The sequence below is a fragment of the Argiope bruennichi genome, chromosome 2, assembly GCF_947563725.1.
Source record: "Argiope bruennichi chromosome 2, qqArgBrue1.1, whole genome shotgun sequence".
NCBI classification, from domain to species: Eukaryota; Metazoa; Arthropoda; class Arachnida; order Araneae; family Araneidae; genus Argiope; species Argiope bruennichi.
The window spans coordinates 31,712,924-31,729,196 of record NC_079152.1 but is presented as its reverse complement, the minus strand read 5'-3'; the positions used below and the strand labels follow the sequence as shown (position 1 = coordinate 31,729,196).

Genomic DNA, 16,273 nt, shown 5'->3' with positions numbered 1-16,273 from the left:
CACTTTTAATACATTTATAAACATTAAAATAGTGTGTCTAGTCTTTTTATGATTTTCATTCTCTATAATCATATTCTTATATATTCGTATTAATTGATAGGTTCAAAGTTTCTGTTTTGATTCTCATTCTTTTAACTAAACGTTTTTATTTGTCTTGTTCTGTTTTATATTTGTAAAAATGAAATTATGTAATCCTTTTTTTCCCCAACTTCCTGATATATTAGGAAGATATATTTTTCTAAAATATATAAATATATATTAAAATATTAATATATAATAATATATATATATTATATTAAATATTATATATTCCTGATATGCTTTTTAAATTTATGTGTCCTTAATCATAAAACCACTATTTTAATATATAGAGCTAGATAGAACTTAATTATTAATAAATTGTTTAATTTTATTATATTTTGAGTTTTTAACATTTGTACCACCTCGCAATAAATTTTTGAAAAAATAGATTCTAAGATTCTGCAATATTTATAATATTTAATTACAAAGTAAGAATTAAAAGTTATTAAAATAAAAAAAAAAATATCAGAATTCTAATAAAAGTGTATTTATCTAAGTAAGTGTATTTTTATCAATTTTATTTCTTTCTTATTTTTGTTTTATAATATAACAAAATCCTTTATTCTTTCTTTTTCTGCATTGATCTATATGTGCATGTAGAGAAAATTCATTTGTCTCAAAGAGAATTTTTTTATTTTAAATTTAATATGGTCTAATCCTTAATTTTTATTTAACATGATATTTTCAGTCTGGTATATTTTCTGTAAATTGCATTAAGTAAAAATTGTATAAATGGAGTGTGATGCAATATGAATTGAAATGTGACATTTTACAAGAGTGAACCATTGGGTTTAGAGCTATTAAATTTAATTCTTAATTTCTCCTTAAGTAATATAGCTGTCACTCAGAAAGTGTTTTTCAAACTTTTGGTTAAATTTTAAAATAATAAAAAAATTAATTGAAATTTTAACTTTTTTTAAAATTTAATAACTGTGGAAGATATTATCACATTGCACAACCATCATTGTTACATCACTTTCAAATACAAGAATTTAAAATAAAATTTTATTTCTGTGCAATTTGTTTACTTATTTTAATGAGAGAGAATTATTTTCAGTGCAATTTGTAACAATCTTTTTTTTTTTTTTATTAATATAATGAATAGTGAAATGGAAAATCAATTTTATTGTTTCATCACATCTTTCTTTCTTGGACTTATAATAAAAATTTAGATAACAATAATTGCTTTTGTTGCACATTAACTTCGAAATTGAATTTTCACATTTTTGAACAGGGCAACATTTTAAGGCTTATTCTGTTCTTGAATTATGTTATATGGAAATCTTTATACATAAAATGCTACAGCTGGTTTAATCAAAATAAATAGAGCAAGATTAAAATATTATCATACGATAATATTTATTCTAGAGATTCAAAATTAAAGGAAAGTTTAGATACTTTCTTGACTACAAATGCAACATCATTGATTGTTAATATGTTGCAATATATTTATAGCTAAAAGTATGTTAATTTTAAATGTAAATAACTTCAGCTTACTGTTATTTCAGTGAAATGTTTTCTTTATTTCAGGTGTTTCCATGTTTATGACTCCTCTTTTGAGGCAAGTACCTCAAGCTACTTTATTTGGTGTGTTTTTATATATGGGCATATCAGCTTTAAGTGGCATTCATTTATATGAACGTTTTCTTCTAATATTCATGCCAACAAAACATTATCCAGATTTCAACTTTGTTCGTAAGGTAAAGTAATTATTTGTGCTTATTTAATCTTCTATTTTAAAAGTTCACCAGTAATAATGTTTAATATTGTTTACAATTCAGGATTCCTGGCTATATACCAAAATTGCAAAAGTCTATAATATTTTTTTCTAACTGTACAAATAATTTTTTTAAAAAATTAATATTTGAAAATATTTTCAGTTAGAATTTTTCTTATGTGTCTCTTTAACAACAGCTCTTTGATGGAGATAAGTGATTTTTGAATTGAGTAATTAATAATAATAATTGTTTTCCTCTTATCCATATTTTGCAATAATACACAAACTGAAAATTATTTTTTTATTCAGTTCTAAGTCTTTTGTTGTACATTATGTTACTTTATATCATAGTGTTTTTTTATTACTGTTCATTTTCAGATTGATTATTTATAGCTATTTAAATTTAATTTTGCAACTATAATATATATTTTCTTTAATTTTTTCTATCATTATTCATTTTTAAGTCATTTTCAAATGACAGTTTGATGCAAAAAACTATTTTCTATGGATAATGATGGATGGTGAATGCTGAATTTTTTTCTAACATGAATATATATTTTCTGAGATTATCTAATCTGTATATTAAAGCTTCAATTTGATTTTTTTAACCCTCTGTTTATGTTTTATAGGTGCGAACGAGCAAAATGCATTTATATACATTGATACAAATATTTTGTATAGCTATCCTTTGGGTAATCAAAATGTATGCTACTATTGCATTTCCTTTTGCTCTCCTATCTATGATACTGGTGCATTCACAAATAAAGCGCCTTTTTACTGAAGAAGAAGTTAAAGCTGTAAGTAAACTTGTAATATAATTTGTTTTGTTTTTAAGTGAATACTTATTGGATTTTTTCACTGAAGTTCATTAAATTATTTGTCAAATTTTTTTTTAAGTATTTTATTCTGTCTAATAATTTCTGTTTTTCATCACAAAACTTTTATTATATAATTGTTTATACATCTTATATTGGTTCAGTTAGCTCATATTCTAACCCGTATATAGAAACAGCTGAAAGTCAAATCTACGACCTTAAGATATAGATTCGGTGTAAAATGAAATTTGAACAACTTTTAATATATTAAAGACAAATTTATTAATGGAGAAACGGTTTTTGTCTTACTAACATAGAAATAGAGATTCCATATTATTTATTTTTATCATTGTTGTTTGTATTCTTTCAACTTGGTTTATTGACTTTGAATTCACCAATGATTTAATGATAAATATACAAATTGAATCAAAGAAATTTTAAGTAACTATACGTTACCCTTTGAAAAATACTGAAAATCTTTGTTCTTTAAAACTGACTGGCAGAACTGTAGTGTTCATGTTATCAAAATAGGAAATAATATAGTAACAATAAATATTAAAGATAGAGAGATTTTTTGAAGTAGGAAATTCATCATGAAACTAGATTATAATTATTTCTTATTATTTTTAATATCTTTTTTAGTTGGATGGAGAAGGAGAGGGTAGCTCAGATGAAGAAGATGAGCCTGATTTCTATGAACAAGTTGTAGTATAAATATATGTATACATGCTTATGGGAAGAATTTCTATTTTTGAAAAAAAGAAAAAAAAATAGTAATTTTAAAACTGTTGTTACCTTCAACTATTCTATTGTATTAATAGAATAGAATTCAGTCATTGTGTTTTTACTTTTGACTGAATAATGGTGACTATTAGTTTTGTTTAAACTTAGGCAACTGACTGAAGAATTTTTTGGCAAAATAACAGATGCCTTAAATTTGACAGAACACCTTTACATGTTTCTGTGATAAAACTGTGTATTTTTGACAATTTCCATTGTGAGAAAATTTATTGTTGTGCATACTAAACTGATTAATATGTTCCTAAAATCATTTTTATAGTGAAATTATTGTGTATTATTAATTTAATATTATTGCTTTGAAAAGCTTATTACAATTATTTTGAGAAGTAATCAGATGCATTTAAAGTTGTCTTATTAGTTTGTAAAAAGTTTTCTTTGGAAGCTTTATTCAGACATCATGTAAATAATAACAAAATTGTTTAATAAAATGGAATGAACAACTTAATATTAATTAAAGTAAAAGAAATCTCAAAGAATAATATTTTATTGTGAATAATTTCTTAATATAACTCAACAGTTTAATTTTTAGCAATTGGCATTTAAAAGAATCTGTATGTTTATTTTTATATGTATGTATATATATATAGTAAAGCAGCGTTTATATTTCTTCCAGAAGACTGGCATAAAATGGTTTAAAAAAAAGATTTATAATCAAAATTTTAATGAAAACTTTGTTTATCTTTACCAATAATAAAGCTGAAAGTAAGTGCGTGCACGAGCATTTGCGCTGTACAGTCTAAACTGCCTTGCAGCTACCAATTTTTTTGTATAATTCGGAAATATATCTACTTTGTAGGATAAGAAAATATATCTTGGAGCAATTTTCTTGAAATTTTAGTCAAAAATTAAGTTGAATTTTGGTGTTTTTCCTGAATAACTTCCAAAGATATGATTACAAGAAATTAATTTTTTACGGGTTCAAAATTTTAAAAATTGTTTAATGATACCAATTTAATAGTCGTGCAAATTTTTTCTGAATCTAAAAAAAACTTCTCTAAAAAAAAAAAAAAAAAAAAAAAATTGCTTACATTTCAACAAAATTGTTACATCACATTGTTGTCCTGCAATTCAAACCATTTTCATTATTTTAATAAATATTTAATCACATTATTTTATTTCATTGGTGAAAGTTAATGATTCTATTTAAATATTTAGAGTTTATAAGATGAATAAGAACATGGAGTTACTATATTTAGAGGATATATAAACCACACCTTTTCATTTGTACTATGATTTAACGGGGTTAGTTTCCACAGTAAAGATCCATATCCAAAATAAATTGAACATATGAAATATAAATAAAACTGCATGTTTTATTGTTTTACAGTTTGGCATGATCATGGACTTGAAATTGTATCTAGGTGATTTTTCTGAAATCAGATATAGTGAATTCTCCCAGCACACCAGCTGGTGTGAAGGTGATTAATTATGAATATAATGTTTTTAATGTGCGAATTCATTTAATAATAATAACTGAACTAATTTTAAGATAATGATAATTAATATATTATTGAAAAAATAATGTGAAAATTAAACATTTATCGTCAAATTGAAAAAATCAAATTATTCCTTTATTGCAAATCTTGACTACTAATAATATATTTCTTATTTTATATAATTTATATGGATGCTGGTAGGCATTTAATTTTTTTAAAAATCTTTAAATATTTACGAGTTTACTTTTTATGAATATTAAATACAGCAGTGTGAATTGAAGGAAATATATTTTAAGTTTTGCATATTAAATGTATTTTGATACACAAAATAAGTCTGAAATTTTTCATTTTATCTGCAAAAGAAGGTAGAAGAACTTTTTCCACATTCTTTTTTATCATTGCTTTTATTAAGTAAATGACTTGTATGAAAAAGAGTTGTCCCCCGCCCCTCACTCCCGCTTTCTAAGAAGACTTTTCCCCTTAATAAGTGGAGATGAGTGATTGGTGGGTGGGAGGGAAAAATTTCTAACATTGGAAGTGGGGAAATTCACATAAAACCAGTTTATGTCACATAAACGAAATATTTTATAATTACAATAGTTGCGAATGAAGTAGGACTGTGATGAAACGATATATCAATGTAAAACATATAAACGATGCTTTACTGTGTGTGTATATATATAAACATATGTGTGTCTTTATATTATTTTTCACAAGATAGAAGTTAAATTAGTTCCAAAATTTATCTCATTTACACCAGAGTTATCTAATCAATTTTAAAAGATGCATAATTTAAAAAAATTGTTTGTAGACTAGAAAAACATTTTACTAACCTTGGCTTTTTAATTCTATGTACTTGGTTTACTACTTGTATAATACTCTTCCTAACTTTTATATTAATTAACATGGTATCAAAGATTTATTTTAGTTCTGTAAAATTTCAAGCAGTTAGGATTTTAATGTATGAATGCTTTATTATATTTACAGTTTTTTTTCCCTCCGGGAACGAACTATTCTAGTATTGTTTTCCAAATTTTATATCTTGTTGTTGGCTTTTGCGATGCTAACTGTTTTAGCTTTTTGTGCGTTCATGTACGTAGTCATATTTTTTATGAATAGATCTGATTTCTATTTACTTTTGAAATATTTAGATATTTTCTTCCTGCACCTAGATGTTTCAAAGATATCTTTCTATTGATGTCTGACTTATAGATTTCTTGTAGATCACATTTAAAGTTTAAAACCCTGATGGAGTGTTTTTTCCTGCATGTTTATATTGTTATACAATTTCGCATTTTTCATGTTGCTTCTATCAGGTACTTGTCTGTTTTATATGTTACATTATTCTTTTATATATACTGTAAAGTAACCCCAGTTGTAAAATGTTAAAAACTAGTTTTTCCCCTACAAATAACAAAAATATTTTATATGTGATCGATTACTTGATGTGCAAATAAATGGCAAGATTAATTTTCACATCAGTACAGAAAGTTTTTATTTCTAATCTCGATTTGATAAATAAAAGATATTATTTAATCATTCTTTCATTTTATAAATTTATTTTAAAATGAAAGAATGATTTTTTTATTCATTTTATAAATTTAAAAAAGAACTGAATGAAACTATATTTTGTTTATTCTTTTTACATTGTAAATTGTATAACTGGAGAGCTTCTTTGAACTTGTAATTTTTTAGCACCCAAAAATATTCTTTGTTCTAAGAATAATGCTTGTTTTCAACCTCTTTTGTAATTAAAATTGCATTTTCATTGATGTTCTTCTAGTAATATCATCAGATTATATATTAGTGAAGTATATTATTTGAAAAAAAAAATTATATCTATAAATAAGCTTGATTGGCCACTGTACTGGCCAAAAATGTTACCTTTTAAAGTTTTTAGATTAGATGTTATAAAAAGATTTGAAAGGAATCATTAAATGAAATTAGTGTTTTGAGTGTGGTGCATTAAGAAAATAGATGGATATAATAAAAAGTTTTTATATGCATCATACGAAAAAAAAAAATTCCTCTATTAAAATGATAATAATAATTTTGTTTTATTATATGTAATTGTTTTGGAGTAAATGTGCTTTCTATGAATGCCTCAAAACAGTTTTTACACAGAAAAATATGCAGGTGTATAATGAATAAATATTTTTAAAAGCTTTGAAAAATGAGCTGAAATATGTCTTTTTTTTTTTTTTTTTTTTTTTTTAAGTATGCTACTTTTTTAATAAATTATTTCTAATGATATCAAACATTTGCAGTTCTACATTCACTGCATCAGTGAATTCTGAAGATATGTCTTAATATATGTTCAGTATTATTTTTAAAATTTATATGTCTTTTAAAAATGCTAAATTTAAATTAAAATGTTTGTGAAAGACTTTTAAGTTTATTTTTGAATATTTGTTACATTTTTTTTTTTTTTTTTTTTCCTTTCTCCTTATTAGAAACATTCCATGCTTCATTAGTATTATTTTTTCATTGCTCTTAATTTATTTTTTGTTTTACATTTTTGAGTTTTTCCATTGTTCATGACATTTTTTCCTTGAGTTTAAATTTTAATTTAGATAACTTTTATATTTTATTTCATGATCACTTTCAGGTTGAAGGGGCCTAATAAATAATTATAAATTAATGAAAGAAATTATTTGAGGTTCATAATTGTAAATGAAATAATAAACTGACTATTTGAATTGATATAAGATTCTCTGTTATCTGAAGAAGACAGAAATTTAAATATAAATTTTTGCATTATATGTTTTGTAACCAAATTGTTGTATTATTTGGGGATTTTATGCATAGAAGCTAAAACCAAACCTTCTGTGATTTTTTTTTTAATTACAAAGCGTTTGTCATGAATTATTTAAAATCAAATTATGATTCTAATATATATATGTATAATTCTGTTCCATTTCTATATGCTAAAAAATTTTTAATTATTTAATTCATAACAATTTTTTCAGCAGGTTTCGAAATTTGAAATGCTTTTACTTGCTATTCTAATGTATGTTGCTGGCACTTTTAAAATTTTAATAATCATTAATTGTTTAAATTGTTAATTATATTTTAATCTTGTTCTAAATTCTAAACATTTTTCATGGGTTTTTCCCCCCTTTCCTTTTAAATATTGTATAAATTTCCTTTATAAGTGCACTATTCTATTTCTATAATATCTGTATTCTTTTTATCTGAAATTACTTCTTATTTATTTTTTAATGATGAAGATTTTGTATGCTTAAAAATTAAATTATTTTTATATACTACTTTGGTATATTATAAACTCTTTCTTTAATATTTTTACATTACATACACATAAATTTCCCTTACCAATTTATGATATTTGTATTTTATTTTAAAGATAATTTTAATTATAACATAATCGTGGCCAATTTACAAAACAACAATGTAAATTGCTGTTTCAAATTTTCATAATTTTGATCCACTAATCTTGGCTGCTACTCTTGTAAACCAATTCAACTCTGCTTAATTCTGATAAATACATATATATGTAAACTGATTAGTATGGCTAAATACTGTATCATTGCTCAGACAATTTCATTTAGATGTGTGTTAATGCCACTGCATTCATCGCATATGATATCTTGAACATTTTTACTTACCATTGTAGTAAGAAGGTTAAATACAAAACTTTGCTATTTTCTAAAAAAAATTGTTTAATTGATGAAAAATTATGAATTTAAAATATATTAATATTTTTTATTAGTGCATTTTTAAATGTAGATAAAAAAATTGTTTTATTATAAAAAACAAAATTCCTTCATACTTTATTTCTTATGTAACATTGATTTAGACTTTTATATTATATAAGCATGATAAATATGGAATTACTAAAAATATCTTAATTTTTAATTGGATAAATTTACATAATTAATCATTGTGTTGTTCCATGTTTTCCAAGTGATTCTCTTCTCCTTCTTTAGTATATTGAAAGTCATTTCTTTTCATATTGAAAAATTATTCATCATCTTTTCTCAACGTTTTATTTTTCTTTCTTATGAAAGAAGGAAAATAAAAAAACGTGTCTTGTTTTTACTTTGTCTGTGATATTCTTAGATCATTTGAGAAATGAAGCAAAATCTTTATCACTATATATTTATTGCATGTTTCCTTTTTTTTTTTTTTTTACTATATAATATGCACTTATAATATATATCAGCATATTTCTGAAAAAAATTTAGAAAAGTATATATATATATTTTTTAAATATCAACATTTGCAACTCAAAATTTGTATGATTTTGACAATGAATTTATTTCTTTTATTTTTATTAAGGTAACGATATTTTCAAAATTGCATTGGATTTTCTTAATTAATTTATATCTATTTCTATTTTTACATTGCTGGCCTGTGCATTGAATTGTTTTTATTTTTCTTATATGCATGGCTTTTATTTTTCTTGAAAGTTATAGTAAAGATTAATAATTTTAATGTCTGAATATATAAAAAAGTGTATCCATTTATTTTAGAAACTCCTGTATAACTGTATTTCGGTTCTGAATAAACCTGTGATATTGTTATCATAATTGTGACTGTTGTATCATTTATAAATTATGATATATGCACTATGTTAAAAAATGTTTTAGAATCTGTGGGCGGGATAGCCTGGTTGGTAGGGTGTTGGACTGGCATCCCTTAGGTAGTGAGTTCGAACCCAGCCGGCCGAAGACTCTCCGTGTATAAGGTGTGTCATGTACACGGTTTTTTTTATTGTGATTGAAAACTACTCTCCTTGAAATAACTATAACATTTATTTCTATGACAGGACAAGTTATTCTATATACATATTAAATTTAAATGATTGCATTTCCGAAAGGAAAATAATTCAGAGTTTTTTCAGCTGCTGTTCATAATGTTTTTCAGTTTTAATTCCAATACTGAGTTGAGTTATCACTTGTTTCTTCAAAGATCGCGTATTCACGCAACACTCCCACTTTTTGAAATTTTCTTTTCAAGAAAACTCAAAATGTTCTTTAGTCCAAACAGTTCACAGATTCAGTCGTTTGGAAGCTTGAATCTTACGGCCCAAACGAGTTTTCATCGTATTCAGATTTGGTAGAAAAGTTTTGTCAGACTCTGGTAGATTCTCAACATATTGCTGTTGTACTGCCTCTTCTTTCTCATCTTCAATTTCAGATGCTCTCTTCTCTAGTAAATTCTCTGCTGAAGGCATTTGAACCTCAAGGGCGCAGAGACGTTGTACAGATCTCAGAAATTCGCCGTTCTCCCTTTTTCACTTTCACAAGGCGAACTGAACCGTCCTTACCAGGGAATATTTTTGTTATTTTTCCAAGTCATTTTTCCAGAAACCAAGTCAGACGTTTTTGATTGGATACTTTGACAATAACCACTTCTCCCACATTGAAAATCGTGGGTTTTTATCATTTTCTTGGCTTGTTGCCTCAGCTACCCCAAGTATTCCAGTCGGAATCGACTTCTGAGATCTTGCAGTTTACACCTATACAGCCGCCGCTTGCGAAGATAGTTCCAAGTGGTCAAGATCTAGAATTCTATGTTATCCGAGGAATGAAGATGGTGTTATAGGTTCCAAATCATCGTGTTCAGAAACGTAGGTAAGTGGTCGTAAATTTACGATGTCTTCGCAGTCGCATGGAATTGTATTATTTATTGCCAGTTAATGCAATGAAATAGTCGACTTATTCCAACAAAGTTGGTTCCATTATCTCAGTATATTATTTAAGGTCATCCACGTCGTGCAATAAAACATCTCAGCGCTAGTCGGAAATTTTCCTTTGACAGCGAGGAAAAAAGTTCAAGGTGGATCGCTCGATATATAGCACATGTGAAGAGCACGATCCATGTTTTGGTATCGTCTTTTAGAAACCATGGGCCAGCCAGATCCACTCCAGTAACCTCAAATACACCTACATTTTTCATACGGTCTTCTAGTAAAGGAGGTGAATTTGTTTTCACAGGTTTAGCGTTAAAACTCTTACAGCGGACACGGCCGCTTAAAATTTTTCGAATAGACTTCCTTTCAGAATCCAGTATTTCTCTCGGAGAAGGGCCATCAAAATTTGAATTCCACAATGCATCAGAGTTCGATGTTTATACATGATCAACTTCCCCACAGCTGGATGTCCCCCTGACAGGATCACCGGGTACTTGAAGTCTTCTGTATCTTGACGGTAAATAGTTCGGATCTTAACTCGTAATAAGCCATTCCTGTTAGTTATGACATTTAAAGAGTGCAACCTCGGATCTGAAGGTCCATTAAACACCTCTCTAGATCAACAGAATGAATAGATGGATGTTGGGTTTCTTTTAGCTCAAAACAAGTAAGAGTTGGGGAATTCGAAGCCTCTCTTTTTCTGGCATTATTGCAGAATCTGCGAATCCATGCAAGCATGCGAATAGTATTCAAATGAAAAGGTAATGATCTGCAATGTCAATTATTTGGTTTTGTGGTGTGATTGTGAACTGACAATATGGTTTTTCGTTTCTCAGTATTTATCAATTCTTCGTTTCCTTCTGTGCTACTCGGCCAATGTTCTTCATTTTCATAAAGCCACATAGGTCCCTCCCACCATTTCAAATGAAAAATTGCTCCGCCGAACATCCTCGCTGGGAAGGTCGGCCGAATTTTGTGTGCCGGGAATATGTCTCCAACTTTCTACATTTGTAATGGTGCGTATCTCTTGGACTCGGTTCCACACAAATGTTCTCCGTGGCGCATTTCTCTTTATCCAGGTAACTGCCGTCAATGAATCGCTCCAATAAAATATCTTCTAATTCGGTATTTTTAGATCTTTGATAATTCTTGCATTCAACCTAGAACCAATACAATACGCCAGCAGTTCAAGACGTGGAATCATTAATTTCTTTAAAGTTGAAACTCCAGCTCGAGACTGAACAGAGCTAACAAACATTTCTCACGAACCTCCACTCTTGGGGAAATACAAGTGGCATACGCTTTAGCACTTGCATCACAAAAGACATGAAGACTGACGGTTTCTTCTTCACCTTGACTCAATTTCATCCACCGAGGTATTTTGACCTCTGAAAGATTCTTTATGCCCTTCAGCCAGTTCCGAAATCGTTTTGATAGATCTTCTGGCAAGATATCCTCCCATTTAAGTCCAGGATTCTTGAAGCATAAACTTTGGAATTAGGGTTACGAGAAAAGATATATACCCAAAGGGTTAAATATACTCTGAGCCAAAGAAAGTAGACTTCTTTTAGTAAGAGCCAGGTTTCATCTTTTGGACAGTTTATGATGCAAGACAGAGTATCTTGCTTTAGGACCCAGTTTATGCCCAATAAGGGTACAGTTTGGTGGCTGTCGGGTTGATCGATAATTTCAAGTGAAGTATTTGATTAACAGCCTCGTAGATTGAATTTTCCTGAAGACATCAACGCTTGCGATTCAACTATACATTTATTCGCTTCATCTATATTCTTCAAACTTCAGACACAATTATCCAAATAAAAGAAATTCAAAATTTCTGCAGTATTCAAGAGCTCTTCTGGGACTTGTTCCAGATGGTAATTCAAAGTTGCCGCTAAAAGGAATGGACTGCAGAAGACTCCAAACACAATTCTATGATGTCTGTAGATTTTCATTCTTTTTTATTATTATTATTATTTTGGTTTGCCATAAAAATTGCAGATAATCCCTGTCCCTCTCTCTGATTGCGATCTGAAGAAATGCCTTCTCAATGTCTGATGTTATTCCGAAACGATTCAGTAGGCAAGGAACAGGTTCAATTAATTCGGACCGCTTTCTAAGTAGGCAATCAGTGAGGGTATACCCTTTATACATGCAGATGCATCGAAAACTGGCTTCACTTTCGTAGTAATACTGTTCTCTTTAAATACAGGCCTGTGCGGGAGATAGTGTACATTTAACTCTTTTGTCTTGTATTTCTTCAATGACATCGTCAGCAATCCATTTTTAAAGACATCTGCATATAGTCCAATCTTCTCGGATTCTACAAGTTTTTTATAAACAGAAAAAAAAAGTCGTTTCTCGGCCATTTGTCTGTTGTCAGGATGCCGGGATGTTTCTAACACCCAAGGTAAGGCGACCTCGTACCTCCCTTCCTCATTAATCGTCAAAGTGCTTCGAAAATATTCTATCTTGATGCATTTCAATCTTCTTTTTCGATTTAGCAGGATCAGTAATTCTAATGGCTTTTAACTTAATATAATTGTAAACAATGTCAGTAAAAATATCGTTGCGTACGCCTTTTCTATTACAATTCACTCAAATGATCAAAAGATCTCCAGATGAGTGATATACTCATGAAAAAGTGTATTAATCAGTGTTCTTAAATGCAATTAACGACCTGATTGCATATCACAGCTCTTTATTAACGGACAAACACATTTAAAAAAAATAAACAGAGTAAAATATTTTACAACATGTTACATACTCCCACCTTGCAAAGTGATGGGTTACAAACTGAACTTTGCAATATAAAACAAATTGAAATTTATAATACTTAATTCCTCGTGAAATCTATAAAATTGAAAGGAGTTCACAAATCCAATTTACGAGGAACTTTTATGGTCCTTCCTAATCTGGTTTTGGTATGGTGTATCTCCTCAGAAATATCAGTCCTTTCAACAGGAGAATTGGGAACATGATCAGCAGGTGAATCAGGAACATGGTCAGTAGGTAAATCAGGAGTCTTCTCAACAGATAAGTCGCTATTTTCTATGATCTTCAAAACACCAATTTCAGTTTTTGCTGACACTTCCAATGGATAAAGCCTTTGGAAGGGACGTATCCTCTCACCATGAGAGGTTCTAATTCTCGCTACTCTAGGGACACCATCTTTGCCAGGATAAACTTCCAAGATAACACCAAGAGGTCAATCAATGCGTCGAATATTGTCATGCCCAATCAGTACAACATCGCCCACTTCTAAACCATCACTTTTCCTTGTCCCTCTGTGGACCAGAAGAGCAAGATATTCATTTCTAAATCTTTGTCTAAGATCTTCACGCAACTTCTGCAAATATTTGGTGCGCTTTACCTACGAAGATAGATCTACTTTATCGAAATCTGGCGTTTCATAGTTGCTGTTTCCGTGAATAAACATGGCTGGGGTCAAAGGTAGCAATTCATTTGGATCATCTTGTATGTATGTCAACGGTCTAACATTGATTATTGACTCACAGTCACATAAGAGGGTTAGGAACTCTTCATAATTTACAATAGATTTTCCTAACACTCGACGTAAAAGCTCTTTGAGCATTCTCACAATACGCTCCCACCATCCACCCCACCAGGCTGCTGTGGGTGGGATAAATTTCCAAGTGATTTTCTGAGCAGTTGAGTACTCAGAAATTTTATCCCAATCTAATGCTCGCAACGCATTATTTCTCCCTACGAAATTAGTACCGTTGTCACTGTAAAGTACTGAAATCCTGCCTCTTCTTGCAATGAACCGTCTTAAGGCTTGAATAAAAGTATCAGTAGTGAGTGATCGGACTAATTCAAAATGCACTGCTCTGTAGACAGCACAAGTAAATAAAACAATCCAGGTCTTTCCTTTCAACTTAAGATAAAGAGAACCTGCATAGTCTACACCTGTTACTTCAAATACCTTTGTCTGAGTAACTCTATCTTCTGGCGTTACGCGAAAGGACATTGTTTTTGAATACAAATCTGCATGTTTAAAACAGCTAAGGGCTTCTTGAAAGAGGACTTGTTGTTTGTAGCAGAAGAAATTGGAGAGACACTGCCTGATAAGGTAAAAATTTCTGAACTGAAAGATATTATTTTGAATAGCAAAGAGTATTTGGATGATCCAGACTTTGTGACAAATATTTTAGTAACGGCCGTGAGCCAGCGAAAAGTAAAAGAAGAACAAAAACAAAAGCAAACAGAATACGAAGAAAGTGGAAAAATAAGAGAACACGAACTGGAATTGGCGAGAATCAGAGCAACGTTGCCAATTACAGGTGAGTCTCAAAATACTGTTATATCTGGTGCTAAAAAGAAATTTAATCTGCCAAAATTAGAATTTAGACAGTTTAATGGCGATATTAAAGAATGGCTACAATTTTGGATTGGGGTCAATTCACGGTCACGTGTCAGGTACCAAACAAACCGTTTCTGTTCAATTTTCAACCGTTCTGCGCATGTCGTGATGTCTGCCGATAACGTTGACACTGTTTACATTGTTGTTGACATTGTTTAGTAAATATTAAGCTAGCCGATCAATTATTAAAAACTTCTGATTTTTTTTAAAGATATTATTCTGAATTATTTTCTCCAAATTTTCTTAGTTATATATTTTTATTTCTTATATTAAAATTTTAATTAATATTTTCAATAGAATTATTGTTTATGCAAAATTAACTAACATCGCTTTTTAATTCGTCTGGTGCCGCTTTATTCTTTCCTTTCCCATATCCCCCACCCCCATTTTTTCATCCGAAGGATACATTTTGACAAATGACTATGGCAGTGTTTTTGAAAAATTACATATGTTCTTTTTTACATATTATTTAAATAGTATTGAATGTTGAATTTTATGAATATAGTTCCCCCAGTTAGTTCTTTTTAAAAATAATTATTACTCTTAGATAAGTTAATATTTTAAAGCTTACTAATGAAATTATTGTATTTTTTTTTCTTATGTAATTACTTTTATAAATATTGAGAGTTAGTTACTTGATGTTTTCAGTTTGCTTAAAAGAAAGAACATGAAACTCAAATTAGTATATATTGAATAAATTATGTTTACAATTTCAAATTAGGAAATATAAAAGGTATGGATACCTTTTTTTAAATCTATGCAACTTATGAATAAATAATTTCATTTTAATTTGTAGAAATCATTAAAGGAAAACAAACAAAATCAAGCTTTCATAATTTTTATTTACACATTACAAATATATATATATATATATAAAGAGAGAGAGAGAGATATAAAATATATGTGATAATTATTTGAAAAAATATGATCCAATGTATGTTTCAATGTACTCACTAATACAAAAAACTAAAAAAAAAAACTATTAACTATTTATCAACATTTATTTTTCTAGACACTTAGAAATAATATAAACACAGTATGACAAGAATGTCAATGTAAATGATGAAATCAATTTTTTTCAACAGAAACATCCTAGATACTAAAGAACAGTTTTTTTTATCACTAATAAAAACATAATGTTGAACAGTATACTTTTAAAGCAGAACATTTATGAAATTTTTTTTAAATGCTAAAGTTACATTGATAAAAATTAAATTGAATGAATATCATAAAATAAAACAAAAACATATAATAGAGTAAATTTAATAAACAACAATAAGGTCATGATATATATACATATATATAGAGAGAGAAGTTAAATAGGATATAAAGAGGAGTTGAAAGAAACACTTTTATGCTTTCACAGAATTTTATAATTCAAAATTG

At 28.3% G+C, this 16,273-nt stretch overlaps 2 protein-coding genes across 6 annotated transcripts in view; one reads left to right on the top strand and one right to left on the bottom strand.

Moving 5' to 3' along the window:
- Positions 1-4,372, top strand: part of LOC129959402 (band 3 anion transport protein-like) — a 130,795-nt gene extending 126,423 nt beyond the window's left edge. For all 5 annotated transcript variants that reach the window (XM_056072228.1, XM_056072230.1, XM_056072221.1 and 2 more), the window contains 3 exons: positions 1,612-1,781; positions 2,428-2,595; positions 3,256-4,372. In XM_056072228.1, coding sequence (XP_055928203.1) covers positions 1,612-1,781; positions 2,428-2,595; positions 3,256-3,327 — 410 coding nt within the window. In that variant the 3' untranslated portion in view covers positions 3,328-4,372. The remainder of the gene's footprint in view (positions 1-1,611; positions 1,782-2,427; positions 2,596-3,255) is intronic.
- Positions 4,373-13,375: 9,003 nt separating this feature from the next.
- On the bottom strand, positions 13,376-14,494 carry LOC129962158 (uncharacterized). The gene is made up of 2 exons (XM_056075896.1): positions 13,881-14,494; positions 13,376-13,610 (listed from the first exon to the last, which is right to left on the bottom strand). The coding sequence occupies exons 1-2, from the start codon at positions 14,492-14,494 to the stop codon at positions 13,376-13,378; spliced, it is 849 nt and encodes a 282-aa protein (XP_055931871.1).
- Positions 14,495-16,273: the final 1,779 nt, after the last annotated feature.